The 27,500-nt window shown below is 39.5% G+C and overlaps 3 protein-coding genes across 9 annotated transcripts in view; 2 read left to right on the plus strand and 1 right to left on the minus strand.

The window, feature by feature from the left end:
* The window catches only part of LOC122256295 (uncharacterized), a 19,375-nt gene extending 12,993 nt beyond the window's left edge, over positions 1-6,382 (plus strand). The window contains exons 11-12 of the mRNA XM_086552413.1: positions 886-972; positions 4,619-6,382. Coding sequence (XP_086408539.1) covers positions 886-972; positions 4,619-5,123 — 592 coding nt within the window. The 3' untranslated portion in view covers positions 5,124-6,382. The remainder of the gene's footprint in view (positions 1-885; positions 973-4,618) is intronic.
* Positions 6,383-9,403: 3,021 nt separating this feature from the next.
* On the minus strand, positions 9,404-22,444 carry cpb (F-actin-capping protein subunit beta). Of its 7 annotated transcripts, none has more exons than XM_043020873.2 (5): positions 22,317-22,444; positions 16,322-16,533; positions 13,712-13,884; positions 12,370-12,569; positions 9,404-11,928 (listed from the first exon to the last, which is right to left on the minus strand). In XM_043020873.2, exons 1-5 carry the CDS (start codon positions 22,317-22,319, stop codon positions 11,677-11,679), a joined length of 840 nt encoding a protein of 279 aa, XP_042876807.1. In that variant the 5' UTR covers positions 22,320-22,444; the 3' UTR covers positions 9,404-11,676. The 7 variants fall into 7 exon arrangements, with proteins under 7 accessions (XP_042876807.1, XP_042876806.1, XP_042876808.1 ...); XM_043020872.2 differs by having other exon boundaries at positions 16,322-16,536; positions 22,317-22,415; XM_043020874.2 differs by having other exon boundaries at positions 22,079-22,396.
* Positions 22,445-22,468: 24 nt separating this feature from the next.
* aPKC (protein kinase C iota type) overlaps positions 22,469-27,500 on the plus strand; it is a 113,190-nt gene continuing 108,158 nt past the window's right edge. Inside the window, exon 1 of the mRNA XM_086552328.1 lies at positions 22,469-23,031. Within this exon, the coding sequence (XP_086408454.1) occupies positions 22,958-23,031 (74 nt within the window). The 5' untranslated portion in view covers positions 22,469-22,957. The remainder of the gene's footprint in view (positions 23,032-27,500) is intronic.

Below are 27,500 nucleotides of genomic sequence, written 5' to 3' on the forward strand. Positions count from 1 at the left end.
GCAGCCTATGTAGATGCGTCCTCATGACATGTTTCAAGACTGTCCTCCATCTCTCAGAATCTGAAACCTGTGATTTCTTAATCCAAAAGTTGCGTGGGCGGAGATAAGGCTTCATCTCCGTCGCATATGATACGGACTACTCGTTCAGTGAAGCTTCGACGACGATAATGAGTCAGCAGGATTGGACACTTGAGATATTAGATAGAGTTTTCAGAATGAGGTTCATTTTGGTCGGATCATTATGCAATTTGTATCTGTCTGCATCGTGACCTGTGTTGTGTGTCGTATAATTTAGGTTTATTTTTTTCGTTTCTTTTGTCTCTTAGGGAATTCTAACTCTTTTAATCACACTGTAATAAGTTAGTTTATGGTAGAATAGCAAGTTTAAGCTCTCTTTCTAACTTTGGGTATGTTGATTGTGAGTTTTGTCAGATAGTTTGTAGAATTGTTTGATTTAGTTAAAGGTATAAATGAGACTGGATAACTTCACAACGCAAGAGATGTGATCATCAATTAATGTGAACTCTCGTGTGCTCTATTTGTAAAATTTCGTATGAATTATTGCTCAAGAACTTTTGTTAGAATTAAAGATGTTTATATTACTATACTTTATATAGGGGTTCCTTTGACTATGGAACATTATTACATTATTCTAAGGTGTAAAGGTTGCGAATCACTGGTTTAATAATGTAATTTAATAATTTAATACTTTTATCTTGGTTTGATGTCATACTTTTTCCTTGGAGGTTTTATAATGTCACACTTTCCCCTTGGAGGTTTTATATTCGCCCATTTACGAGTAACATTGCAATTGGGTTATTGTTATAGGCGATCTGAGACGAGTGTTGCCACCTCGGAGGTCACGCTTTTCATTTGTTTTTCCAGGTACTACCACCACCACTACCCCTGGGAGGACTGTCCTCTGTGCTACCCGGACTACCCTTATCTCCCGCGATACCCTCATCTGGCCCGGTACTACCAAGCCCATGCCCTCCGCCACTCCCACCGCTAGAACCCCCTCCCCCCTTCCACCATCACCACCGATGACGTCACACCATCTCCACCGATGACGTCATTACCACCGATGACGTCATTACTTCCTCCTCCTCCTGCGATGACGTCACGCCGTCCAGACTCGACTCACTCGCGAGCCAGTTTGATTTTTTTTCCCTGCGAGTTCGTTTTAATGTCGATCTTTCCTGTTTTGTTTCGTCAGAGTTGAGTTGGTGACGAGCGCGATCGTATTTTTTTTTTTTTTTTTTTTTTGAGTGAGATGTAGTCAAATTTGAAACCTTTTTGTGTAAATATCTGCTCGTTAGTAATTTAGCTGTTTCAGGATCATGGAAATTATAGATGCTATGAAGGGTTAAAGGATTTTTTTTTTACTTTAGTGAAATCTCGTTCAGAGGATTCATCAGATTCATGAGTATTCATCTACATTAACCATGAGTATTTCTACTCGAGTATCCTTAATTTTAATTGTAGTTAAGTCCCTTGATTCGTTCACTGACCATCTCTTTGAACTTTGCCTGATTAACATTTACCCAAGTCGCCTTTAAAAAAAAAGATAATTGTAATTACATACTGCAAAATGTTTTCCTAACGTCTAAAGACCGTCTAAGACCCCCCACCCCCTTGTGCCTGTTCTGACGTCACAGTTACTTGTGGTGACGTCATGGCTGTGACGTGACGGTGGCGTGAGCAAGAGCCGCGCCGTCACGTGGATGGCGTCACGTGGATGCCAATCACGTGGATGTCGTCACGTGGATGCCGTCACGTGGATGCCGCCACGTGAATGCCGTCACGTGAATGCCGTCACGTAGATGCCGCCACGTGGATGCCATCACGTGCATGGCGTCACGTGGCTGATGGCTCTCCCTTGCGTGTGTGTGTTGTGTTCGCTGTGTGACTCTGCCGTCCCACCTAGTAACCTCACACGACCCAGGTGTTAGGACCTGTCCTTTGCGACGGCCCCGAAGAGAGAGAGAGAGAGAAGGGGGAGGCTGCAATTCAAGGGGGGTATGGGGAGCGGATATCCCCCCCCGCTCTGTCACAGCAACCGGGACAAGCCGTCAGACAAGGAGAAAGTTCTAGGATCTGGGCCAAAGAACATGCATTTGCCACAGCACCGGTTGCAGAGAGATGCCCGCTGGTGACTTGCATTGCGCACTAGGCAGATGCATACGTGTGCATCCGAGTTGCACGTTGCATATGATTCACTGGTTATGTAATGCATTATCCCTTTGTCCCTTTAGCCTGTATGAGTTTTACACTTGGCTTTCTAGAAGGAATGATAGTATTTTTCTTGTGCCTCTTTAGTTAAATAGCTGCGGGATTCAACACTTTATCTAAAATTATGGTAATGGTGCTGATGATATTATTAGTGTTATTATTGTTATTATTAGTGGTGATGTCATTATTATCGTTATTATTATTATTGTTGTTATTATTATTATTACTATTATTATTATTAGTGTTGATGTCATTATTGTTCTTATCATTATCGTTATTATTATTATTGTTATTATTATTATTATTATTATTATTATTATTATTATTATTATTATTATCATTATTATCGTTACTATTCTACCAATAGGACTACTTCTTAATCACCATAATCACCATCACCACCATAATTATCCTACCTTACAAAAGCACTTTGCTGTTACCACCATTAACCTCTTATTATCGTTATTGTTAAAATATCCATATATACATATATATATTGCTTTCACTCTCAACCACAAAATGCCAGCATGCATTTTGCTTGCCATTACTACTCCACTCAAAATCCCACACTAATGCTCTGGCTGAGAAGGAACGAGGCACACTTACACCCACAGCCTTGCCTTGCCGTGCTTGAGGATTCACTAAAGTCACGCAGGAAAATGCCTTAAAGCACCTTAGAGCCACGTTACTCCTGAGTCTACGCGAGAACGGATGGTCCTGTGAGTATTGCTTGGCTCTTTCTCTTTTTTTATTGTATGTTTTTCTTTCTATCTTTATCTTTCGCTTTTTTTCTATCGTCTGTTTTTTTTTTTTTTTTGGGGTCGGTCTGTATATCTGTCTTGCTGTGTCTGTTCGTGGGTCTGCCTGTTTGACTGTCCCCTTCATTTTTCCTACTTCGCTTCTCTTCTCCTACTCCTCCCATTTTCCGTCTTCTCTCTCTCTCTCTCTCTCTCTCTCTCTCTCTCTCTCTCTCTCTCTCTCTCTCTCTCTCTCTCTCTCTCTCTCTCTCTCTCTCTCTCTCTCTCTCTCCTTCTCTCTCTCTCTCTCTCTCTCTCTCTCTCTCTCTCCTCTCTCTCTCTCTCTCTCTTCTCTCTCTCTCTCTCTCTCTCTCTCTCTCTCTTCTCTCCTCTCTCTCTCTCTCTCTCTCTCTCTCTCTCTCTCTCTCTCTCTCTCTCTCTCTCTCTCTCTCTCTCTCTCTCTCTCTCTCTCTCTCTCTCTCTCTCTCTCTCTCTCTCTCTCTCTCTCTCTCTCTCTCTCTCTCTCTCTCTCTCTTTCTCTCTCTCTCTCTCTATTTCTCTCTCTCTCTCTCTCTCTCTCTCTCTCTCTCTCTCTCTCTCTCTCTCTCTCTCTCTCTCTCTCTCTTTCCCTACCTCTCTCTTTCTCTCTCTCTCTCTCTCTCTCTCTCTCTCTCTCTCTCTCCTCTCTTTCTCTCTCTCCCTCTCTCTCTCTCTCTCTCTCTCTTTCTCATTCTCTCTCTTCTCTCATTCTCTCTCTCTCTTCTCTCTCTCTCTCTCTCTCTCTCTCTCTCTCTCTCTCTCTCTCTCTCACATTCTCTCTCTCTCTCTCCCTCTCTTTCTCTCTCTCTCTATCTCTCTCTCTCTCTCTCTTTCTCATTCTTTCTCATTCTCTCTCATTCTCTCTCTCTCTCTCTCTCTCTCTCTCTCTCTCTCTCTCTCTCTCTCTCTCTCTCTCTCTCTCTCTCTCTCTCTCTCTCTCTCTCTCTCTCTCTCTCTCTCTCTCGCGCTCATTCATTCTTATTTACATATTATTTGCCTTCCTCATTTATCATCTTCATTTCTTCCCAGTCGTTCCATAAATACAGCACCGTATGCTTTTCCAATATTTTTTGTATTAACCACACGTCATTATTATCTCTGTATCAGTACTTTATTTGTTGCAGAGAAACGCCAAGTTGCATAGTATCTTCTTGCATGTCTCCTCCCCCCTTATTATTTACCAAAATGTTTACTATTTCTGTTCCACTAACTGTGACATGACTCGTCTGGCATGAGTTCCCCTTATGTATTCTGTTCACCGTTATCATTGTACAAGCCTGTATCCCAGCTTGTACAGATGTGATGGTATGTGGTGTTGAATTCCTAGTTACGTAAGATCGCTGTATTGCTCTTCGTTGCCATAGTCCAGCACATGTTCTACTAGAAACTATTAGTTAGTTAGAAGGGTAGATTAGTGTGATATAAGAATGTATGTTTGATTCATTCAGTTTATAGAACGATTTTTATGCTATTTTGATATCACAGTGCATTGTCGAAATATATGAATGGTGAAAATGAATAAGGTTAAAGGAAAAAACTGGTATTAATTACATTGTAGAACCCGTTCAGCAGATTATTAATTGTGATTTCTCTCGTTTTCTCTTCTCCAGGTATTATCGGTACTCATACAGATCGCCATACAGATGCTGCTGTTCTACATGTGTGCGGTACGGTCTCTATCGGCCTTACAGCTACCTACACTACAAATACCGCCCTTGTCGATTCTCCTGCTACCGATACCGCCCCTTCCATCCCACTACAAGGAGCTGCCTGGATCACTACGACCTCCTCGACGGCGACGACCTCGACCTAGGTTCCTCCTACAAGCCCCCGAAGCTGAAGGGGACGTCCTCGAACGCCAAGGACGCCACGAGCGAGGACTCAGACCTCTTGGATGGGTCTCAGGTCGAGGAAATACAAAGAGGGATGAACAAGAAGAGCCAGTCGTCGAAGCAAGAGTCTTGGACGAAGAGTAAAGCCAAGAACGGTGATGCAGCCATGGCCGGTGTCAGTGCCTCGCGAGAGAGGCAACAAGAGGAAGGGAAACAATCCACTCGGGAAAGTGAGCAGGGAAAGGAAAGTCAGTCAAGCGCAGAATTCTTTGATTTAGACTAAGTAAAGTGATCGGTTAAAGTAAAGATTGGGTCGGAAATGTTTTGTCTTTAATAGTGCATTGCAGAAGGCTTGTTTGGATAATCACCAGGGCCCATCAAGTTAACGCATACAGGGTAAAGAAAGTTCTCTAAGTTTCAAGTACTTTTTCAACCAAACACTTATGAATTATCGTCTTAAGGAATACAGTTTACTTTTTGAAAGTTAATTGATTTACCATTGCTTATCCTAGAAGATTAATTTCTAGCCTAGATTTGGGATAATAGGAAGATTTTGGGATGGTAGAAATTGAATGTGAAATAGTTCATATACCGTAGTGGAAGTCCTGCTGTACGCTAAATTAAGATAAAAAATAGTAGGAGTGTAATGTAAGTTATCTACCCTAGAATTTTTACTACTGTAGTCTTTCTTCATTCGATGTCAAATGATATGCAAAATGATGCCTTTTATGAGAGCAAATCTGGTCATGTTACTCGTAGCATTAAAACATTACTGAATAGGTGTAGTTAAGCGTTTTTTTTTTTTTTGTTTTTTTTTTTTTTTTTTTAAGTATAGCAAATATTGCTCGAGTACAATGATACTGGCGGTGTAATTCCTTAATTGCTTGCCTTGATTATGTATATTTGTATATCCATCTGTTCTTTTATAGAAAGGATCGTTCATGACGAGGCGCTGCTACGTTATATTTCAAAGATTTCAGCGAATTTATATGATACAAATATAGAGCGTAGATGAATGAAGATGTAGTGTAGATTGTATGTACTAGAGTGACCTCAAGCAATAATAGTTCACTGCCATATGTTTTCCATTGGTCATTTAGACGCAGGTGGTCATTTGACCTCAGATGGCAGACAGTAGAGTGTAGTTAATGGTCGTTGTACAGTTTATATAAATTTATAGATATTCTCTATCACAGATGGTGGAAAAAAAATATTTATAGTGTGTAGTTACTCCAGTGATTGCATCCATCTTGATTTTGTCAGTCAGAAGTGGAATATATCTGACAGTTGAATGACACATGAAATTAATTATGTAGTCTGGAAAGTTTAACTGTTTAGTTGAAGCCAGTAATCTGTGGCTAGAATTTTATTTTGAGCATTTTCATGTGATTTGTAACATCAAGGCTTTCAAGTGCACATATGTAGAAATCTTTGTTGAGGATTTTTTTTTCACCAATAGAATATGAACCAACTTTAGAATGTTAAAAATTTGGTACTCTGTAAGAAACATAAAAAATATACTTGTTATTGTACAGATCTTTAGTACTGGCATTATTTCCCTCGTGTTTTACTGTATGGAAATAAATATTCTTCATGTAAGCCCGGGTTAATCGCAAGAGTTACTTACTGATTGCGTACCTCGGGCTTGGAAGAAAGAAGAAGAAGAAGGAGAAGAAGAAGAAGAGGAGGAGCGAGAGAGAGAGAGAGAGAGAGAGAGAGAGAGAGAGAGAGAGAGGAGAGAGGAGAGAGGAGAGAGAGAGAGAGAGAGAGAGGGGAGAGAGGAGAGAGAGAGAGAGAGAGAGAGAGAGAGAGAGAGAGAGAGAGGGAGAGAGAGAGGGAGAGAGAGAGAGAGAGAGAGAGAGAGAGAGAGAGAGAGAGAGAGAGGAGAGAGAGAGAGAGAAATAGAAAGAGAAGGAGAGAGTGAGAAATAGAGAGAGAGAGAGAGAGAGAGAGAGAGAGAGAGAGAGAGAGAGAGAGAGAGAGAGAGAGAGAGAGAGAGAGAGAGATAAATAGAAGGAGAAGGAGAGAGTGAGAAATAGAGAGAGAGAGAGAGAGAGAGAGAGAGAAATAGAAAGAGAAGGAGAGAGTGAGAAATAGAGAGAGAGAGAGAGTAAAAGAGAGAGAGAGAGAGAGAGAGAGAGAGAGAGAGAGAGAGAGAGAGAGAGAGAGAGAGAGAGAGAGAGAGAAAGTGAAGTAGAGAAAGAGCGAGAGATAATATACGTTGTGTTCAGTTAATGAAGACTATTTGTGGAAGATTTGAACTCATACACAATCAAAGTTTGTTTGTTTGTTTTTTTTGCTGATTAATCAGTCACTCACGCACAGATGTATACACACACACACATATGTAAATATATGTATGTACATTTACATTTTATATTTACTGGAAGATTTGAGTATCCTTAGTTTTTTTTCGTAATGGCCATGTAACTTCTTGCAATACAACTGCTTCCATTCGCAAATTGCACCTCTTGAAGGATTACTTCGTAGGATTTCGACTTCTCTATCATAAAGGGATTCGAATTTTCCATTAATGTAGGTCCACATTATTCCAACTATAATATACCTATTCATGGGGAAAATTGTTCTTCGCCCCCTCCCCCCCTCAATAAAAAATCACCAATTTCTGGATGATTTTCCAAAACATTTTTTTCTGGGATTCTCACCAGCTCCTAACTCATACAAAAGGAAAAATACAGTGGCACTTTATTTTCTCAGATTCTCTTTGGATTTTATATGTCCCTATCTGCGAAGGAATAAAACTTGCTGAGACCATATGTCTTTCTGATCGAAGTTAGAGCTGAATGTGTTATTTGAACTGATCTATGCTCGGTCATTTTCTCCGGTGACAAAGTATTAGAGATTGAACTACACTTTATGTCTTATAACTTTGTTTAAGAGCAAAGGCATTATTCACTACAAACACGTGAATGAGGGAAAGGGCATTGTGAAGCATTCTGACATTTCTCTTCATCACAAAGAGCTATCAGATGAGCGTAAAATTAAAACCTCACTGTTTCCTATTTTTTTATTTTTTTCATGGGGAAGATGTGTCCTTTTGAAAGTCTATTATGACTATTAATACCGTTGGCTTTTCTTTATCTTATTTCCAAGAAAATGGGTCAATGACAGCAGTGACTATGATACCTTTTATTGCATTCGTGATTTCTTGGGAAACTATAGAGCTCGGACACGTTTTGTGCAGATTCAGTCTAAGAAATTGAAGAGCCACTGTACCGTACAATAGGATGCACATAGAGAAAAAAAACATCAAAGAATTGCAAGGTCACATGGCAACCAAGACAGATAAGGGTCAGATGATACTCAGGAGACAATTGAATTCAAGAAAGAGAGCAATAACAAGATTTAAGGCCCCAGCATTATAAGTCACCATGGCCTGTGCTATACTGATATTTTTGGGTCTGATACTTGGGCTGTGTGCCATAGCACCATAGCATATATCTGCACTTAACAAACTGTCTAACACATACATGGTGCAATACCAAAAGTTCAATGATTGTGAGCGGTGTGACACAGCACATTAAATAAATAACAATAACAGAATATAGCGAAAGATGAGGCTACATCATGTTCATATCTCCATTACACACGTGGTCTGTCCTCATAAAATGTCGATTTTTTTCGAATGTGGTACTTGAGAATATCAGTTCCAAAGCGAAGAATAAGGCTATTGTTCTATGAGAAACTTGCTCTGTTGTTAATGAAGCCTCAAACACAACCCTGTGTATGTCAAAAAGACTCGCTATTAAGTGCTTGAGAAATAGTTTTAATAAAACCCTTCATATCACTGTGTATGTAAACATCAATGCACCTACACATGCATATCAGTACATGTAGCATATCCTACATTTTAAAAAGTAATCTTATGATGGCAATGAACAGAGTAACATGAAATCAACATAGAAATTATCTATGTGTATGGGATCAGTGTATGGATCTCAAGTGATTGTCTATATTTGATCATTATTCCATATTTCTTCTCTATGAGATGTAGTATGCACTGTGTAAACCTGCATATTAAACTTGAAAACAAAGTAAATCAAAATAATTTTCTCATAATGTCATATGTAGTTTAGGTACCTATCGTGAGTGTTGTGTTCATCTAGCCAGAGTGGTTCTTAATGTCTTGCAGCAACATCTATAACAAGTTAATTTCCCACACCTTGTGAGTCAACTATGTCCTCATTCAGGTAGGATCTATATGGGCACTACTGGCAAACTAATATTACTTCTATGTAAACAATAATAAATCTTTAAATTAATAATTACAATCTACCAACTTCTTAAACTGACCAAACATATATGGGATAAATAATAAGTGATTAGAGAATTATAATAGGAATGGCTTAGCTTTTTTGGTTGGCATCAAAGGTATTCCATATAAATTTACAAATATTTCTCATAGAAATCTCATAGAAATATCACATCTTAATTCTTCTTTCTTATAATACAGTACAGGAGAACTTAAAATAAAAGTGCAACATTTTTCAAAATTTGGAGAGGTTCTGGGCTGGAGGATGTCAACTCAATAAAACAAGCGGATTACCAAATACTTGTATAATCAATTCTTTGATCAAAAATAGTGTCTGCCACGCAGGGCAAATGCATAACAATGAGACGATCACATTGCCTTAAAGGAAATACAACGGGGGATATGATCAATAGTTCTCCATATTATATACTTTAAACAGAACTTCTGGTAATAATAAATACAGTATCATTTAGCCAGGGTCTAGGCAAGAGTGAGTACCTAAATATTTGTTTGGAGTTGATTTCCATTTAATTAATATTTATAAAAGAGATCCACAGCTGCTAAGTGAGTCTGGCTACTGCGAGTTGCATCGGCTGGCAACCAGACGCCACTTTGTGATAATTACAAACATCCTTGTCTGGCTCACTCAGAATAATAGAAGTGTAAATCTAAGTCAAATCAAAACAATGTTTACTCCCAAATTGATACACATATGGATTAAAATTATTACAACAAAGCAGGTGAATCTGACCAGCCAAAAAATCATAACACACTTGTTGCCTAGATCCTTATTGCCCCAAACACGTAGCATGGGCTCACCTAACAATCCCTAGGTAGGTGGCAGCATCAGTGAATGACAACACAACCACGTACTGTAGACTCAACAATTACGCATCGTGCTCCGTCCGGCAAACAACTGCTGCTGCTGGATAGTGCAATATTTCTCTTGAGCCTCATTGCCTGCGTCCCCGAGGATGGATTGGGAACTTGGGCACGAAACCGACGAAATCATTCTACGCTCGATAAAATCAACAAATTACAAATCATCTGGGCATATATATATACTTCTTTTTTTTTAGGTTAATAAGAAATAGTTTGTCATTATAAAGCATTTGGTATTAGAATAAATAATATGTTGAACAAAAAAACGCTCTACAAATATGTGATTGTGAGAAGCTTGTCCCTCTACCATTCACTGATGTGGCCACGGTGTTAACAGCCGCAGAAAGAGGACTAGGCTTACAAAAGTAGAAACAGTAGATCACACATAAAAAATCACCTCTGAGGGAAAAAGTACGTGGATCAGCCAAAATCAACGGCAACTTTAGATACTTCTCAATCCACTCGTTTTAAATCTAAATAACTTATCTTTTTTTTTTTTTGTATTTCTACTTTTTTTGTTTTGAAAACAAAGACCAAGTTAACCGTTTCTTTTAGAAGAGCCTTTAATGAAAGAAAGAAAGAAAGAAAGAAAGAGAGAAAGAGAGAGAGAGAAAAAAAAAAAAAAAAGTGAGAAAGAGTGAGGAATGAAGAAGACAGAAAATAAAACTACCTAGAGAAAAAACAGGAAAACAAGATAGGAAAACCACCAATTGTGAAAAAAAAAGACACTTAACCACACATGCCCTCAAACAAACATACCCTAAGTGTTTATGGGCCTTCAGAAATGGAGCCTTATTTTTTCACAAGTATGTAAATAGCCAGTACATGGACTATTTATTATTGACGATCCCATCGTCATCATGACAGGTGTACGCACTGGGATTACGAATTGTTAGAAAGCACCTACAGTTTTACCACCCAAGCTTGCTTTTTTCCCTTCATTTTATTGATGTATAACATGCTTTTTCTAATAACAAAGGAATAAGAATATCAGACACTTTTATAACCTTGAACTAAAATGTGTGGTCACCATTTTTTGGTTAAAATTATTCTTTGGCCTTATAACTTAAACAAATAGGAAAAAAATCACCTGGGAAGTAGCCAGGTTATCCGTAGAGCTACTTTTTAAGCAGGAACTGGATATATATTATTGATTTTAAGCATTTCATACAGCCATAACCTTCATGCTCTTCTTGGAAATAAACTAAGACTGATCGCAAGCATCTTAAGCATTTTTTTTTTTTCTAATCTTGCTCCTTCCCTTCCAGAAATATACATTCCTACCCAGTGGAATGATACTTTCAGAGAAATTACTCTTCCTTGTCACATACAGATATCCATTGGCCACTTGTTTAACATGTGAAGTGTCTTTTCAATCACTTTTATATGGTTTCATGTGTCTGTTCATCACCTGCACTGTGACTCAGGAAGCTGTCGGCACTCTAGTCCTCTATCATTGGGGGAGTGTGTTCTATGTTGGGATGTTTCGTTCAACATATCACCGAGAACGCCTGGCTGAGGTCAGTCCCAGCAGAGGTTCCGTCGCATGCGGCCTGAAAGCGTGTGTTTCGTGCCCGAGGAGACAGGACTAGGCCGTTAACACGTAGCAGAACCCGATTCTCACAGTATTTGAGCCCTCATCTGGGAGGGATCCATGAACTAGAGGGGGGAAGGAGAGGTCCTAGTTACTCTCGCTATTGGAGCCTTTCGCTTGTCTCCTTAAGAGTGCCGCTGCAATCTCGCTCCTGAGAGCGGCCTGTTGCTTCTGGTCAGGGAGGGGTTGGACTGAGCGGAGGCCGTTCACAATGTCCCTGGTCTTGCCGAAGTAGATTTCATTGAGGGTATTCCGGATCTTATTTTCCATGTCCTCTACCATGCGGCCAATGTTAGCAATGTGTGGAGATGATTCTGACACTGGGCAGTCCTGTTCCATCTAGGACAGAAAAGCAAAGGCAGAATGTTAGTCTTTGCAATGAAAGCAAAGCATTATCAATTATATATCCTTAACAGAAAATAATACAGAAGACTGTAATGAGAAAAAACTGACTTCTATAAAGACTTTCATCTGGAATAGGATACTGATTATATTCCATGAATTTCTGGACCCATATTTCATTTTGTAATACTGAATTACTTCATTTCTAAAATCCATTATATATATCAGAACTCCTCACCGTAACCAATTTTGCTTCTCTAAATTGACACATTTCATAATCATCTGTGCAATACAAATGTTCTGGGCTGTATTCCCATTGCCTTAACTACAGCTCTTATTATTAATGATACTCATGGCCTTAATTGACTAACACAAAATAATTTTTTGCTCTGATTTCATTGTATCTATACCTAAAAAAAAAGAGTGGACATCTCTCACCTGTCTAGTAAGGGAACCGCCAAGGTTCATGGTTCCCGATCCTTGTTTGTTGGTTTGCAGCCAAAGCATTGCTGTTGATGTGAGCTTGTAGTGTGCTGAGCGACCGCTTGACTTCTCTACAACCTCCACTACATGGATACTATCCCAACAGCCTTTTATTTTCTTGCTACCATCACCAGCTTTCTTAATAAGGATTACTCCTGCAAAGTTCAACTATCTTTTAGAAAGTGAAGTTCCTGTGAAATTCAAGAGATATGAAGTTGTGTGCACAAGAAATTAAACAAAAGAAAAGGAAAATATGTTTTTCTTATTGTTGTGAACTCTCCTTTCACATTTTCCCCACAAGTGTCCTTTTTCTTATTTGTACTTCATCTCCAACATTCTAAATTCTTTATTATTCTTATCTAAGGTATAGGACATCGCAGCTCTTAACCCCTTAACCCAATCCCGATGGGCCCGGCGAGAAGTGGCAACCCTCTACGCCAGGCCTATGCAATATTACATCGGGAACGTCACACTGGTGTGTTACCCCGTCATCAGGCATTTAGCTGTGTCACACGGGTGTGATTGGGTTAATAACGGTGACAAGATATCACGTCAAGTGGTGGCAGTGTCAGCCGCCAGGGACAAGACATTTGTCGTGGCTATCCTCCTGGTTGGTGCACGGGTGATTGGGTGTATAGTGCTCAGCCATGGCCAGTGCGGGCAAATAGCCCAAGGCATTAAGCTTACATGCTTGAAATATCCGGGTGTTTTGACCATTTGGAGCCAAAACAGCCCCATCATTAATAGGTTAACCTGTTAACGACAGGGCTATTTTGGCTCTATATGGTCGAAATGCCATGATATTACTAACACAGAAGCCTAACACCTTGGGATTCTCGGCCGCACTAGCCTCGGCCGAGTGCTGTATGCCCGATCACACGGTGCGCCAGCTTTGACTTAATATCTCATTCCACCTTTGATGTGCAGATAAATATATGAAGACCAAAATAAAAGTTCATCTCAATGCAAAACACATCACAATATCCACAGAAAAATTGTATCAACCATGATTCCTCCTCTCATATCAAATGCTGACAAGAACAATGACAAACAATGGGCTATTTTGTGGTCTCTTGATAAGAGAAATCAAAGGCAAGATTACAAAAGTCATATTAAACATCAAAATCACAACTTACTTTCATCTGAACTGCTTGAGTTAAATTCCATACGAGTTTAACTTTTCATGTATCACACGTGTATGCAAAGCTATCTATCTATCTTGCAAATTACAAGGTAACACTCATATATACCACAGGGGGACTTAGCCTAGCAGTATTCTCTAGCCACACAACTTTACCTGCAAAGCCATGGTCTAGATCCCAGAGATATACTGATGATACTCCTCCCTCAAAGTACATGTCTCGGTACTGGTCAAAGGCCTGGTTGGCATCTAGCTCTAACTTGCGTAAACGGTCGCTGGGCATGGCTCCATCTTCTAGGGGTGGGTCGTAGGTATTGCTCCATGGTGACCTAGGGAACACATATTTCTTGTACTGGATTTTACTGATTAACTTAACATGTGACACCCTCAGAGAACGTGGCATCCATGTGGTAGTGTTAAAAGAAGGACTACAAGAAAAGGAGTAAAAGTATAAAAGCAATTTCTCGAAGCACATTTTCCTTTCTTTGATATAACAAATCAATAAATATTATGACAATTACGTACAAAGTGGCTTTATTGTCTTTTGGGCAAAACTGAATTAGCAGTAGTTCAACACATGGGAAAACTACACTATCTGATTTCTTGGCCAAATTTAATTCCTTCTCGGGGAGATGACTGAAAGATATGGGGGGGGGGGGTAAGGGGGTGTAAGAAGGAGGGAAAAGAGATGGGGAGAGGGGGAGTGACTATACAGTAACATAACAGCCTTGTTTTACAGTTGTGCGTCCAATGTGCATCATGTAGTCACGGCAGAGCAAGCCATTGGTGAGGAACAGGCACTGATTTTTGTGATGCTACATACAGACTACAGGTCTAATCTAGACTCAGCAACTGGCATTGGAAGGGCCACGTCTAAAGCTCTTCCCTGATGTATAAAAGTAGTTGATATGAGGATAACAGTGTATAGGAAATTTCTCAAAAATATATATTTCACCCAGCTGTCCAATAAAAAAAAAAGGCATGACTGCATGACATATCTTTGCAACAAGTTAATATGTAAATGTATATGTATATCTTTATCTATATATATATATGGGGGGATCCCCCTTCAACCAACTCTAACGTGTGTGTGTGTGTGTGTGTGTGTGTGTGTGTGTGAGAGAGAGAGAGAGAGAGAGAGAGAGAGAGAGAGAGAGAGAGAGAGAGAGAGGAGAGAGAGAGAGAGAGAGAGAGAGAAGAGGAGAGAGAAGAGAGAGAGAGAGAAGAGAGAGGAGAGAGAGAGAGAGAGAGAGAGAGAGAGAGAGAGAGAGAGAGAGAGAGAGAGAGAAGAGAGAGAGAGAAGAGAGAGAGAGGAGAGAGAAGAGAGAGAGAAGAGAGATAGTGGAGAGAGGAGAGGAAAGTAAAGAAAGGAAAGAAAGGAAAGAAAGGAGTGAGAGGAGAAGAGAGAGAGAGAGAGAGAGAGAGAGAGAGAGAGAGAGAGAGAGAGAGAGAGAGAGAGAGAGAGAGAGAGAGAGAGAGAGAGAGAGAGAGAGAGAGAGAGAGAGAGAGAGAGAGAGAGAGAGAGAGAGAGAGGGGAAAGAAAAGGAGAGAGAGGAGAGGAAAGGAGAAAACAAAAGTGAAGAGAGGAAAGAGGAAAGAGGAGAGAGGAGTCAAGGCTCAACTAAATTATCTTTATTTTTTAATTTCTTATCAAACTTCTTCCTAAAACAAGCTGTTAATCAAAGAAAAACCTTTGTGATAATGAATTAGAATCTTCAGGATGAACAATTTTAAATTCAAGGTCATTATAATCTGGTGGTATAAAGTTTCAGTGAACTGCTGAGGGCAGTCAATAACATTAATTCTAATATTTTCACTTGCTATCTCTTCTGAGGGAGCCTGAACACCTATATTTGATCATACGAGTCTAGAGCAAAGCACTTGAAATCATTAATTTTCCTGAAAAGTGGGAATCATATCTGACAACAAAAGTGTTCAGAACATTCGTCTTCATCTTTCTATTCGGAGGGAAGTGAGTGAATTAGAATATGTTACAGTCCTGCTTACTCATCATGGCACCCAACAAAGACTGAGCTGGAACTGATAAAGAGATATGAGCCTGAGAAATGAAGATGGATATCTATGCTACCTTTTCAAGGGGGGGGGGATAGATTTACAGGCAGCAACTCTCCCATTTTTTGTTGTGCTGACCTATTTTGATTAAATTCTATACTTGATAATGCCAAAACAATATTGACAATATTCAATATTACTGTTAAGTTGGCTCCAATGCCAACCTCAAGCTCATATATGTTAAAGAACTATCATATCTTACAAAAACTCCCTATTGGGAAGTGAGTTAGGTCTCCTAATAAGGTATCCTGCCTTTCCATTAATTTCAAGGTGAAACAAGATACACTCTACATTTGGTGGATATGCATTAAAACACTGAAACATTGGAAATGGTTTCTTGAATAACATTTGCTTTAATCTACTTGACAGATATAGTTGCTCTCCAAACAAAAACATCCTGTTTAACTATCCGATTGTGATTTTTTAGACCAACTTATATGGATATATTCAATTCACTTAAGGATTTCACTACTACTTCAGTTATGTCCGGGCAAGTCTATCAAAACACTTTCTTTATCATATATATTCTACCAACAGACTAGCCTTAGCATACAAGTAACCTAATTGTAGCAAACTTCTACGAAGATAAAAGAAGAAAATAATAAAAAAAGGATATAAGCATTAATATTCATGATAACAACGGAATCAAAGAGAAAAATTCTAAAATGCAAAGACATCCACAGGGACAATTACCTATAGGAATCCCCGTCTCTGTTGTAGTCACATAGAAGGTAATCTTTTCCACTGTTTTTGTCTCGAGCGATCTTTAGGGGCTGATCCACTGACGAGAGGAGCTCTTCGCATAATGACGGTACTAGGTCAATGAGGTCACTCAAGTTGCGCTCTATTTGCTGAGGGGGCAGCCGACGCATAAGGTCAAGGGCACAATCCAGTTGTTGCTCCATCTGCTGGCACAAAAAAAGCATAGTGAAAAGGAGTTAAGAAATTCATGATTGCTTTCAGTAAGATGAGGGGGAAATTTAGGGGAAACTTGTGTGTTAGCTTTGAAAGAACCATCCATATATAAACATAGACATAAATGTAAACAAACAAACACAAGATGGTATGAAATTATGGGAGTCCCTAATGCAACAATCTACCTCTAGTAGTAATGAGATAAACCTTGGGTGAAAATAATGGGGTGTACCAGCTAACCCAGCCAAGAGGTCTATGTTAAATATCATATAGAAAAAAAGAAAGAAAGAAAAAAAAAATTCATAGAAAAAAGAACAATAATTTTCAGAGAGAAATTAATGATTCTGAAAAATATATGTCTGGATAGAGTTGATAAAACCATAAATAAACCATAATTCTAAATTCCATGGCTGATTTTAACATTTACAATACACCATCTGCCAAAAGACAGGTAAAAGCCAACAAACATTCACCAGACACAATAAGGCTGATAAGAACTCATTGCACTCCTAAGTGATTTATTGTTAACCCATTAACAACGGATGACATGATGTCATGTTATGTGGTGGCAGCACTTGCTACGAGGGATATGACATCACATCATGACTTTTTCTATACCTGCACATATTGAAATACCCTGGCATTAAGACTGGGTATAGTCAAAACCACCCCGGTGTTACTGGGTTAATTAAGCAACCAGTCCATGCCCTATCTTGCCAGAACTTATGTGGGCAAAGTATGCCGGCTTTTATAAGGGTGCCCCAAATGTGGAGGCTGTGCAGATCACTTGTTACTACAGACCTGAACTTCACAGAGTGTAGGCCTTTCAACACAGATCACACATGATAATCTTGGATACTTAACCCATTGGTTGCGGTTTTAATAAAATATGTATACAGTCATGTGACGGGTTTATGTTGTATGGCACAGTGTCATCCAAATCTATGACCGACTCTGCCTCAGCAGCAATTCATGCCATCCGCTGTCAATGGGTTTAGCGTCCTCACAAAACATTCTCTCTTTTCCATAGACTGATAGTTGTAGCTATCTCTCTATTTATTTTCCAACTTATGTAGACTTAGAATGAAAGCCATTTCTCATTGTTGGAAATGTTGGAAAACTCCCCTTTTCTTTTCTTTCTGTTACACCTCATCCCAACTGAAGTGCCATAAATTTGAAGACATCTTAGATCAAACAATGCAGCTTGATAAACTCAGTACATAACAATAAGCATCTATATCAGAATAACAGCATAGAAATACTAATTCTCCTTTCATGAAATGGCAGAAACTTTGGAAATACCAAAACACAGAAGACAAGAAAAGTATGCATCCCCTCTCCAGGACGAAGAGTTAAAAGTCAACAATTAATCACATTTTACGTACCATTCAAAAGAAAAGAAAAACGGGGCAGCAATGGCCTTTATTATGAAGATACTCCATGAATTAGGCTTAGAAATGCCCTCGGCAGGAAGTGTGCAATACAGGATGTTATCTGGCATATGACACACTACATAAAGTGAGGAAGTCAGTTTGAAAAAAAATGTGCTTCTCTTCAGTAAATGCAATTTTCACTTTAATATAAAATTGTTTGAATTTATCTTGTCTAGAATCTTATGGACTAACTTTAACAATTAACATCTCTTAAACTGACTGAAAATCATTGTCTTTTCATACATAACTATTGTCCTTTGACCTGACCTACTAGTGAAAGAGTTACTACTCCTACTCCACCCCCTAAATGCACCTTAGTGAGAAAAAGAAGTTCTGATAAGATTCCCCATCAGAACCAAGTTAATTTACTAACCTCTTCCCATACCACTTGACTTACCCTAAGAACTTAAAAAGTCTTTCCTTAAAACTGGGATATAAAGGCTATATCTACAGTACCTTTTTTCTCTTTTAATAATTTTACATGAATAGTGTATAAAATAGACTATAGGCTTGTTCTTGTTTCTAGAATAAAATTAAATATAGGGTTCTGGTGAAGATTACCCTCTACTTTTTATTGTTGATGATATGATTATGAATGTACTGCATAAAATTAACACAAGACGAACACAAACTGGTAAGGGAAAACGAAAGCCGTACATCATTTTTTCTTTTCTAACAGTATTCAAAAGTAAATAAAAAGCAAGTTACTGATAAAAGGGAAAAACTGTAATTAGGGCTTAACAATGGTTTCTGGTTGAACATTTATCTGAATTCTAAGAAGGCATTCATAACAAGGTAAAATGCCTTAATCTACATAATCAATTTTTCATACAACCATAACTTTGGTAGAAGGACACAGGATTGAAAGTTGTTTCCAGATCCTATGATGTATAAGTTGTACAAATCTGATAGTCAAGTGCAGTAAAGTCCTCTACAGCAATAACTAATAATATATGTTTTTGTGTTGCAAATATACAATTTCCTCAGTTTTTACAAAAGTAAGTAGGAAAATGAAAAGAAAAATCTCACTGGATAAATCAAAATTATCAATGAGTGTTGTTTCAGGCATTTTCTTATAATAATTTGGCTAATATATTCAAGAAATGGTTGATACATCTGGAATTCTTTTGGATTATTATATCAGAATTCTCCATTCAACATCTAAATACAGATTTTATGAATAAGAGATATTCTGATATTGAATCTATTAAAACTATCTATTCACAAGTACCTATTGATTGTTGAAAACAACTAAAGGAGGAACTAAACACAATAAAAAAGGCAATAAACCATTGATAAGAAACAAAGAAATCCATATAGGAAAAAAAAAAAGTTTACAAGACACCTGCATATTTGCCAAAGGCCTACTGTCTCTGGTGCTCTGGCAAAGGCCAAACAAACTTCGTGTAGTGTGGGGTGGTGGAGCTTGTAGTCATCTCTGGCAATTCACTGTCAAATAAGGCTCCATTCCAAGCACTATCTACCCAGAGTAGAGCTAAATTTTTTTTAACCTTTTCTGGAGCACTAAAGGCAAAGTGTGGCAGGCAGTTAATAGCTTGACAATGTGCCACTATTAAGTTGATGTAAGATCACAAATCAGAGTAGGTTTTGATAAATGTTTAGACGACACCTGTGCATCCATTACCGGCCTTGATGATGTGCGTGTCCTCTGCACCTGTTGGTGCTAGATAAAAGTTCCGTTTTAATGGCCACTGTAAATGTCTATAGTGGATGTGTATGGAATATACATAAATTACATAGAAAACTGGAGGGGTCTTGTATATAATTGCTCAGAGCAGGAATGCATGAAGCGATACCTTGATTTCTGTGCTTTGTTCTCTAGCAAAACGCCCAGCAAACTCCCCTCGTATATTTGGTAAGACAAAAAGATTGAACCAGTGCCATATTTAACAATAAATTACAAGGGAGGTTGAAAAGCTTTATCTCGACAGAATATTTAGGGCATGGTGTAGATTTGTTTGCCTTTGCTGGAATCCAAAGTGCCAAAGCCAAAACACTGGACTTAAAGAGAGCACTGATATATGGAATTTAAGAAACTCTTATACCTAGTAATGTTGTTTTATGTGTTATAGCCAATGCCATAGTTTTTCTCTATCTTGGTGTAATCCTATTCTGAAAATATGCCCTTTTAAACATCTACACCCAAAATCAGAAAACTAGCAACGAAGGAGGTTCTGACATACAACAAAAAGTTAAGCATATGAGTAGACGAAACCGAGTGAAATAGCAAAAGAATAAAGATAACGACTCAAAAACAGTCTCTTTGCCAAGTCTCCAGCTGTTTTCTTAGAAGGCATGAGTGATAGGTTCTTTAACCAAAATGAACTGTGAAATTATTTAGCATCAATCTATATGATAGTTACAGTACAGGAAGATATATGGATATTTTATATTCTCTAAATTAATGGCACACGTCCAGAACAGGAATGTACTGAGCAATGTCATGGCTTCTACACTTTACGCTCTGGCAAAGGCTATAAAATCTGCTTCAGGTGTATTCTTGCGAGATGGATTTCTAACTGGCTCCTTATTTGGTGGTAAAAGACCGTGAGGGGCTACAAGCTCTATCCTGCAATGATATATAAGACAGAAATGTCTCGGACTGCACCAGAGTATGAACGTGTCAGCCATTTGTGTACTGGCGGGTAACCTTACTTCCTCCCGGAGCACCTGCTGCTCCGACGGCGAACCCCTATTGCCATGCGATTGCAATATTGCATTGTATTCGCATGAATTGGCCACGCGCCCCGCGGGAATGGAGTATGTTGTGTCATCAAGTGTGATGCACCGTTGTCATAGGGTTAATATCTAAAAGAGTTTTCCTTCACTTGCACAAATTCATTTTCAAATGCAGTGTATGGCCCTTGTGTTCTTCTACAGAGTATGTTCATTTTCTGTACCTTCATGTGATCTTATTCTGGCAGATTACCAAAATCATATCCATCTCCCAGTACTTGACACAAACCTCTGTTTGGAGCTGGAGAATACGGAATGTGGCAAAGAAATGAAAATTCTATAAGTATATGAAATAATACAATGCCTGCATGTATAAAAAAAAAAGGAAAAATCTATAATGTGAAGCCTTTCCCGTAAACCTTCCACGAGTACCCTGGCCGAACACAAACCAGCACAGTCTTAAGAGTCTATCAGCTTTCCAACAACCCTTGATATATATATTTGGATTCGATAGAACTTGCAGACCTCCCTGGCAATTCCTCGTCAGATAAGAAGCCAGACCGAGCTCCATCTTGCCAGGATGAGGGTGGAGGAGGTCTGTTGGCCTTTGCCGGAGCGATTACCTGACACTGCCACTCCTAGATTGGGATTTAAAATTATATGCCTTCCATCACAGATCACAGCAAGTTTCAAGTGGATTTGTATAGGACACAAAAAATGTAATTAAGAGAAAAAATTCCCTGTTGAAAGCCAAGCCAGACATATTACGAACTTTCTCCCTCAACAGATGTGATCCATTTTCAGGACAGATTTTCAATTGTAACTTTCTCCAGCTCTGAGTAAACTCGAGATATTTATCAGAAATTCAAACACACTTCTGAACAAAGGACGGCCAACCTGTCCGCAACCCACGACTGACCACCCCATTTCGAAGCACGTTCTCTGACCTCGTTCAATCGCAGAGCACCACCACCCGGGCCCGTCTCCCAAGCAGAACGGCACAGCCTCAGGTACAGCAGAAACAAGTGGAAAGAGATGACAGTGCAAGCAGCAGAGAGCACACCTGCCACAAGAGGGGTTGGGGGGGGGAGGTCCTCACTCTCCCTCTCTCTCCTGATGCTGAGAGAAATGAGGCCAACTTGCTTATGTTTCCAGCCTCGTGTATTTGCCCCTTTATATGAACGCCTGGGGTGGGAAAAGCCCTCTCCAGTGACCACTATCGGGTTGAATCACTCACTGTTGCGTAATGTCGAGCAACAGCGGCCGTCTTGAGTGACTCACAAATAGTCCTAAAGTGTCTTGGGTTCCCTCTTGTCATTCGTCCTCCAGTCAACACCTTATCATGATATTTTCCTCCCGACCTCAGCCGGCCAAGAGCCCCCCTTCCTCTACTCTTTTATCCGACCTGCACGTGTGGAATATCCGACGGGTGGCCTAATAAGGTCCTGCGACGTGTCTATCCCCGTTTCCCGAAGGATTTGTGAAGAGTGAATCACTTGGTGTGATGGGCGTTCTCTCCCCCTCGCTCCACTCTCGACCCTTGTTATGGACCTCCTCCTGCTCGTGTCGTGGCCCCTCGGAGCCTCCCGTGCACACGTAGGGCTCGGGAAAGCACACTTGTGGCAGTTAACCTACTCACTTACCATACTATTTGCTTATCACAGGTAAATTTCGACTAAAAATAAGACTATCTCGACCGTCGGGCAACTGCTATCGGCTTCGTGGGTCACTGGTGGGCCGAGGAACTGAATCATCATAACCACCCGCCTATTTATCCGGCCGTTGTCCCAATCGCGAAAAAAGGGTATTGATACATCCTTAAAACGAACAAAGGAACCGCCACACACAAGGAAATATTTATTGGAGACCTTTGCGAGAGCGAGAAAGCACAGTTGCTCTTGTGACCCGGGAGTAGGTCACGTGACGCCGACTTCCGGAGTGTTTTGGTCGGAGGAGGAACCTGTCATCGTCCTCCTCGGCCTTTTCCCCTTTTCCTCGCCCCTCGCCTCATGACATCTCTCCCCAAGACCCGTGCGTCGTCCGCGTGATCCAAAGCCTCTCGAGACTCCAACCCAAGGGCGCCAGAAGTGTTAGGTTTGAGAAGGAGGAGAGAAAACGAGAGGGCGAACGCGTGCGTGTGTGAGGGGAAGGTAGGCCTATTACCTGTCAACCCGCGACCTGTCAAGAGAAACACCTTTTTTCGCTATTTTTAACCTCCCGGAGACCCGGAGAGCCACGTTACCCTTGAGAACTAGCGAGGAGGACTCCGCCGAACCAAGACAAGATGCCAGCTCAGGCCCAGGGAGGCAAGGACGTCGGGGAGCCTTCGGAGATCCGAGTCAAAATCGCCTTCAGCGGGTGAGTCACTGTCCTCGGAAGAAGCTTTTTTGGGGAGAAATCTTCCTTTCTGTCTTTTTAGGGTGTGTGTCCTGCTTGCTTTGGGGGTGGGTGTCGTGGGCGTGTAGCAGGGAGGGGGTCTCTGGAGTCCAGCCGCCCACTGTGCTGAGGGCGGGTTTGCGAGTCTTTGGGATGAATGTTTGTGTGATGCTGTGCTCTCTCGTGGGTTCGCATTTTCTTGCCTCGGTCGTGATTTTTCTGTGGTTGAACGTGTTGGATTTATTTATAGGGATTTTTTTTTAAAGTTTTTGAATTCTGTTTGTGTGGAGAGGGAAGAGTTTAGGGGAGAAATACATCTTTATTTTGAATTTTTAGAATAAAGTTTCTGTTATTGGGAGAACACATGGGCAGTTATTTGGTGAATTCAAAACTAGTGTCTGACCAGCAACCTGCTTTAAATTCAGAAAATATGGCAATTTGTAAAATGTATTGTTTAGATAAGAGAATGTACCTAGAATTTTATTACCCCCCACTGCGGAAACTGGATTAACAGCATTGAGTTGAAAAATCTCTGCAAGAAGTGGGCATTCCCCCCCACCCCTTCTCCTCCATGCCTTCCAAACTCTCTATTTAAATACAAAAATTTAGTAAATGAGTAAATTTATTCAGAATTATCTTCGTACTTACCTCTCTCTTAAATGTTTAGAAGATACCTGTGTCTGCCAGTGGCTTTGCACTCGGCAGGTTGACAAATCTAGATAGGCCTAGATATGTCAAGGTAGGCTTCCTTGGCAATTTACCATAAACCAAAGATTCCTGTAAAAATATATTTGATGTAGGGGCTGTTAGCCTTTGCTGAAGTGTGGAGTGTGGAGACCTCAATGATTGCTTTACATTGTATTACTGTTATGCTTGACTTCAAATTGTAGGCCTTCCATCACAGATCTAAGTAAAGTTCATGTGGATTTGAATAGAGTGTAGCATGAAATAAGAATGTAGAATTTGGATAGAATATATAATTCTACCCACTGTACCAAAATATTTGAAAACGCCAATCTCACTGACGGAACGGGAGTCCATATAGACGATTTCTTGGGTAACTTGCTTGGATTCCACCCTGGTGTATCTCTTTAAAGATTGTAGAGGAAGAATTAACAAATTTTACATCTGGATATGATAGTTTTACCTACAAGAAATTAGGAAAAAGTGGTGAAGAAATTGAAGATATCAGTTCTAGACGTGAGTTGACCCATTGATTATAGGAATATGTGCTGTCCACTGTGGTTTGTCTAATATCTTTGATGCACATAGATGGTTCCACAAGTTCTTAGTAACCAAGGAGTCAATAAGCTTACCTGATCTCACGTGTTCACCCCATTCCGAGAACTTTTGGGAAAAGTTTTATTCCTATGAATTGGTATTATGAGTATTTTTTATATATTTTTTGTTGTTGTTAGCATTATAATTATTGATTTTGAATTGATAGCAGTGATAATGATAAAAATAGAAATAAAAACATGTTTTTACAAAAAATTCAAGGTATAGGGTAAACAAGTCAGATAGGCCTGTAATTGAATCCTTGGTGACTAAGTGCTTGAAGAGTCATTTAGGCATAGAAAAAAAAATATATATATAAAAATAGGACCATAGTTGATAGCACATGTACACATAACATGAGTTGATTTGAAATTGCAAATTTCTTGTTCACCAAATTGTTTTGATATCATTGGGTTTAATTCAAAATAGAAACACATCGAAGCCCATTACAAATGAGGGGCCTAGTGAGCTAACTGGTTGTCAGTTTGGGCTATCTGTGGTGCCCCAGACACTGGCTGAAATTAGAGGCATGGGGGAAAATGTTTTCTCTGCCCTCCTAGCAGCACATACTTGCCTAACAAATACTTTCCCTTCAATCCATCACAAAACAAGGGGTATAGGCTGACTTTGGAAAGCTGTAACTCTAAAGCTAGTGCCAGAATACCTCATGACTGTGAACAGTTTCCGATATCTTTTTTGCCTAAACATAGCTGTCGTAGATATCGTGACACCCGTCCATAAGGGGTTAGTATTAGAACAGTTTAAGTTTCTTGATTTCCATATTTAAATGTATTTCTGTTTCCAAAATTGTTTCTTTTTTATGTTTCTGTATATATTTTTCCAAGATTCATGACATAACTCATATTGAACTTGGCAGAGATATATTGTATATAGATATTTTTGTAGGGATAAACCATTTGCCTTACTACTGACTAGGGCCATGCACAATATTTTTAAAAGATGAGGTTTTGATAAAAACGGAAATTATTTTTATAGTACTTAATAAATTAAGATATGAACCTACTTATGTGTTTACCTAGTGCTAAGATAACTTAAATGATACAAATGCATTTTTCTGTAGCTTAGTTATTATCACATCTTGCATACTTTGAGGATGGCCAGATTTCTTATATTCACAATGCTTGGGTTAATGCGATATCAGTGGACTATCAGTTATCATGATGTGCAGATTAATGGCAGATTGCACACTTCTGATAAACTGATTGCAAACATTATGAAGCTCCGAATAACAATATACATCCTGCCTCTAAACATTAGCTTTTGGGAAGGATTAATGAGTGAATGAGTCAGTAGATACAATTCATGAATTTACCGTAATTCAGAACGAATGAATATATTCATTAAGGGGATTTGAGGGAAAATCTTAAGGAAGCCACCTCACACCAGATGTTGGGAAATGTACAATTCATTTAGTTTTCCTGCATAGTATTTGTAGCTTAGGAGGGAAGGAAAAAAACATTTGTTGGTGAGCAAGGGGGGTGAGGTATCCATCGCTATTTTTCTTCAGGATCCCTTTTTTTTATATATATATATATAATGAAATCAGTTTATTAAAGAATGCAGGTGGATTATGCTGTTTACCTGCAACTGTGCTGTTCATCCATTAGATTAATTGGGTATCCTCAGGGAAATTGGTGTCCAGCCTTCTTTATTACGTATAACTTTCCGTGACCTGCATCTGTGGCATCTCCTCAGCTCCACTTGTCAAGAGTTGTGACTTGTATAGGCATGATAGTACCAATATGACTAAAACAGCGAACAATAAGATGCCAGTGTATCAATATGTTCGAGAATAATTGGGCTGACTGGTAAAAGACAACATTCATTGATCATAATTTTTGAATTAGTCCCGACTCCCCAGAAAGTATCGAATGGCCCCCAGGATAGGAGCCCCAACTTAAGGATAATGACTATTCCTTTATCGGGGGATGCTAAAGGCTATGGCAACTTCCTGCTGTGGCTAATACGTGTTCTGTTTTCATGTTTTCATTGAAGATTTGTTACACAATTTCTGCACATTTAAGGGCAATGGGATGCAGAATCTATAAGAATTTTGGTTGCAGTATTTTGATGTCCAGTTATCCACTAAGTAATTCCTTTATAAAATTGTTTTAGAAGCAGTTAAACCCTACAATTCCTTGGATATAATTGATGCTCTTTCCCATTTAAGTGATACAATCACATTAAAAGTGTAACTAAATGATGTACATGGTAAAGTAATTGAAGTGTAACCCATAATACCAATAGGAAGTCATTAACCTTTAACCCATTCATGAGGGATGATGTCATGTCAAGTCATCAGAATATTTCCCTTACAGTGGATGAAGTCCTATCATGTCAAGATGTTACACCTTATATGCACATTTCATTTGTATATAAATAATTTCCTTGACTTTATCAGAAAAGTAGAAAAATTTACAAAATCTATCTTTGTCATTCCATAGAATTGGGTAGGCGAAAATTCCTCTGAGAGGTATAGCATGGCCTCACGCGAAAGGAAATCTCCTGGTAAAAACTTGCATTACTATTTCTAGTTCTGCTCAGGTGAAGACATGGGCAACATATACCTATATTTCACAAGTTGGCAGAAAATGATTGTAATGTTTTCAAGTCATATAATGGAGATTTTTGATCAGTAGATACCAAAAATACAAGTCATTGTTTTGTGCAGATTGAAATAGAGTTTAGAGTTACAAGTGTTGCATTTCTGCTACAGGTTTCAAACCAGCATGTCCTGTAATGGTTACCAAAAATCATCTGGGAAAGAATTACAAATCTGGGTAAATTGAACATAGTTACAAGTATCTGCAAATATTAACAGCAAATATAATATCTGCTAATGGTCTTGCCTCCCCCTCTCCCTCTCTCTCTACTTATCCTTCTCCCCTCTCTCTCCCTCTCCCCCTCTCCCTCTCTCCCTCTCTCCCTCTCTCCCTCTCTCCCTCTCTCCCCTCTCTCCCCTCCCCCTCTCCCCTCCCCCTCTCCCCTCCCCCTCTCCCCCCTCCCCCCCCCCCCTCTCCCCTCTCCCCCTCTCTCCATCTTCCCCCTCTCCCCCTCTCCCCCTCTCCCCTCTTACTCTGACTAATGAACCTTCAATACCTGGAGTATGTGGGAAATGTTTTTTTTTTTTTATTGATTTCTAAGACTGTCAA

Source organism: Penaeus japonicus, unplaced genomic scaffold (assembly GCF_977035675.1).
Source record: "Penaeus japonicus unplaced genomic scaffold, GWHDUDI00000001_assembly GWHDUDI00000026, whole genome shotgun sequence".
NCBI lineage: Eukaryota > Metazoa > Arthropoda > Malacostraca > Decapoda > Penaeidae > Penaeus > Penaeus japonicus.

What these genes read in the sequence shown, in the direction of transcription:
- cpb (XM_043020872.2), bottom strand. An exon ending in AGAGACGGGGATTCCTATAG is followed by an intron (nt 13,885 to 16,321) that starts GTAATTGTCCCT and finishes TGTGTTCCCTAG; the next exon opens with GTCACCATGGAGCAATACCT. An exon ending in TCTAGACCATGGCTTTGCAG is followed by an intron (nt 12,570 to 13,711) that starts GTAAAGTTGTGT and finishes TGAACTTTGCAG; the next exon opens with GAGTAATCCTTATTAAGAAA.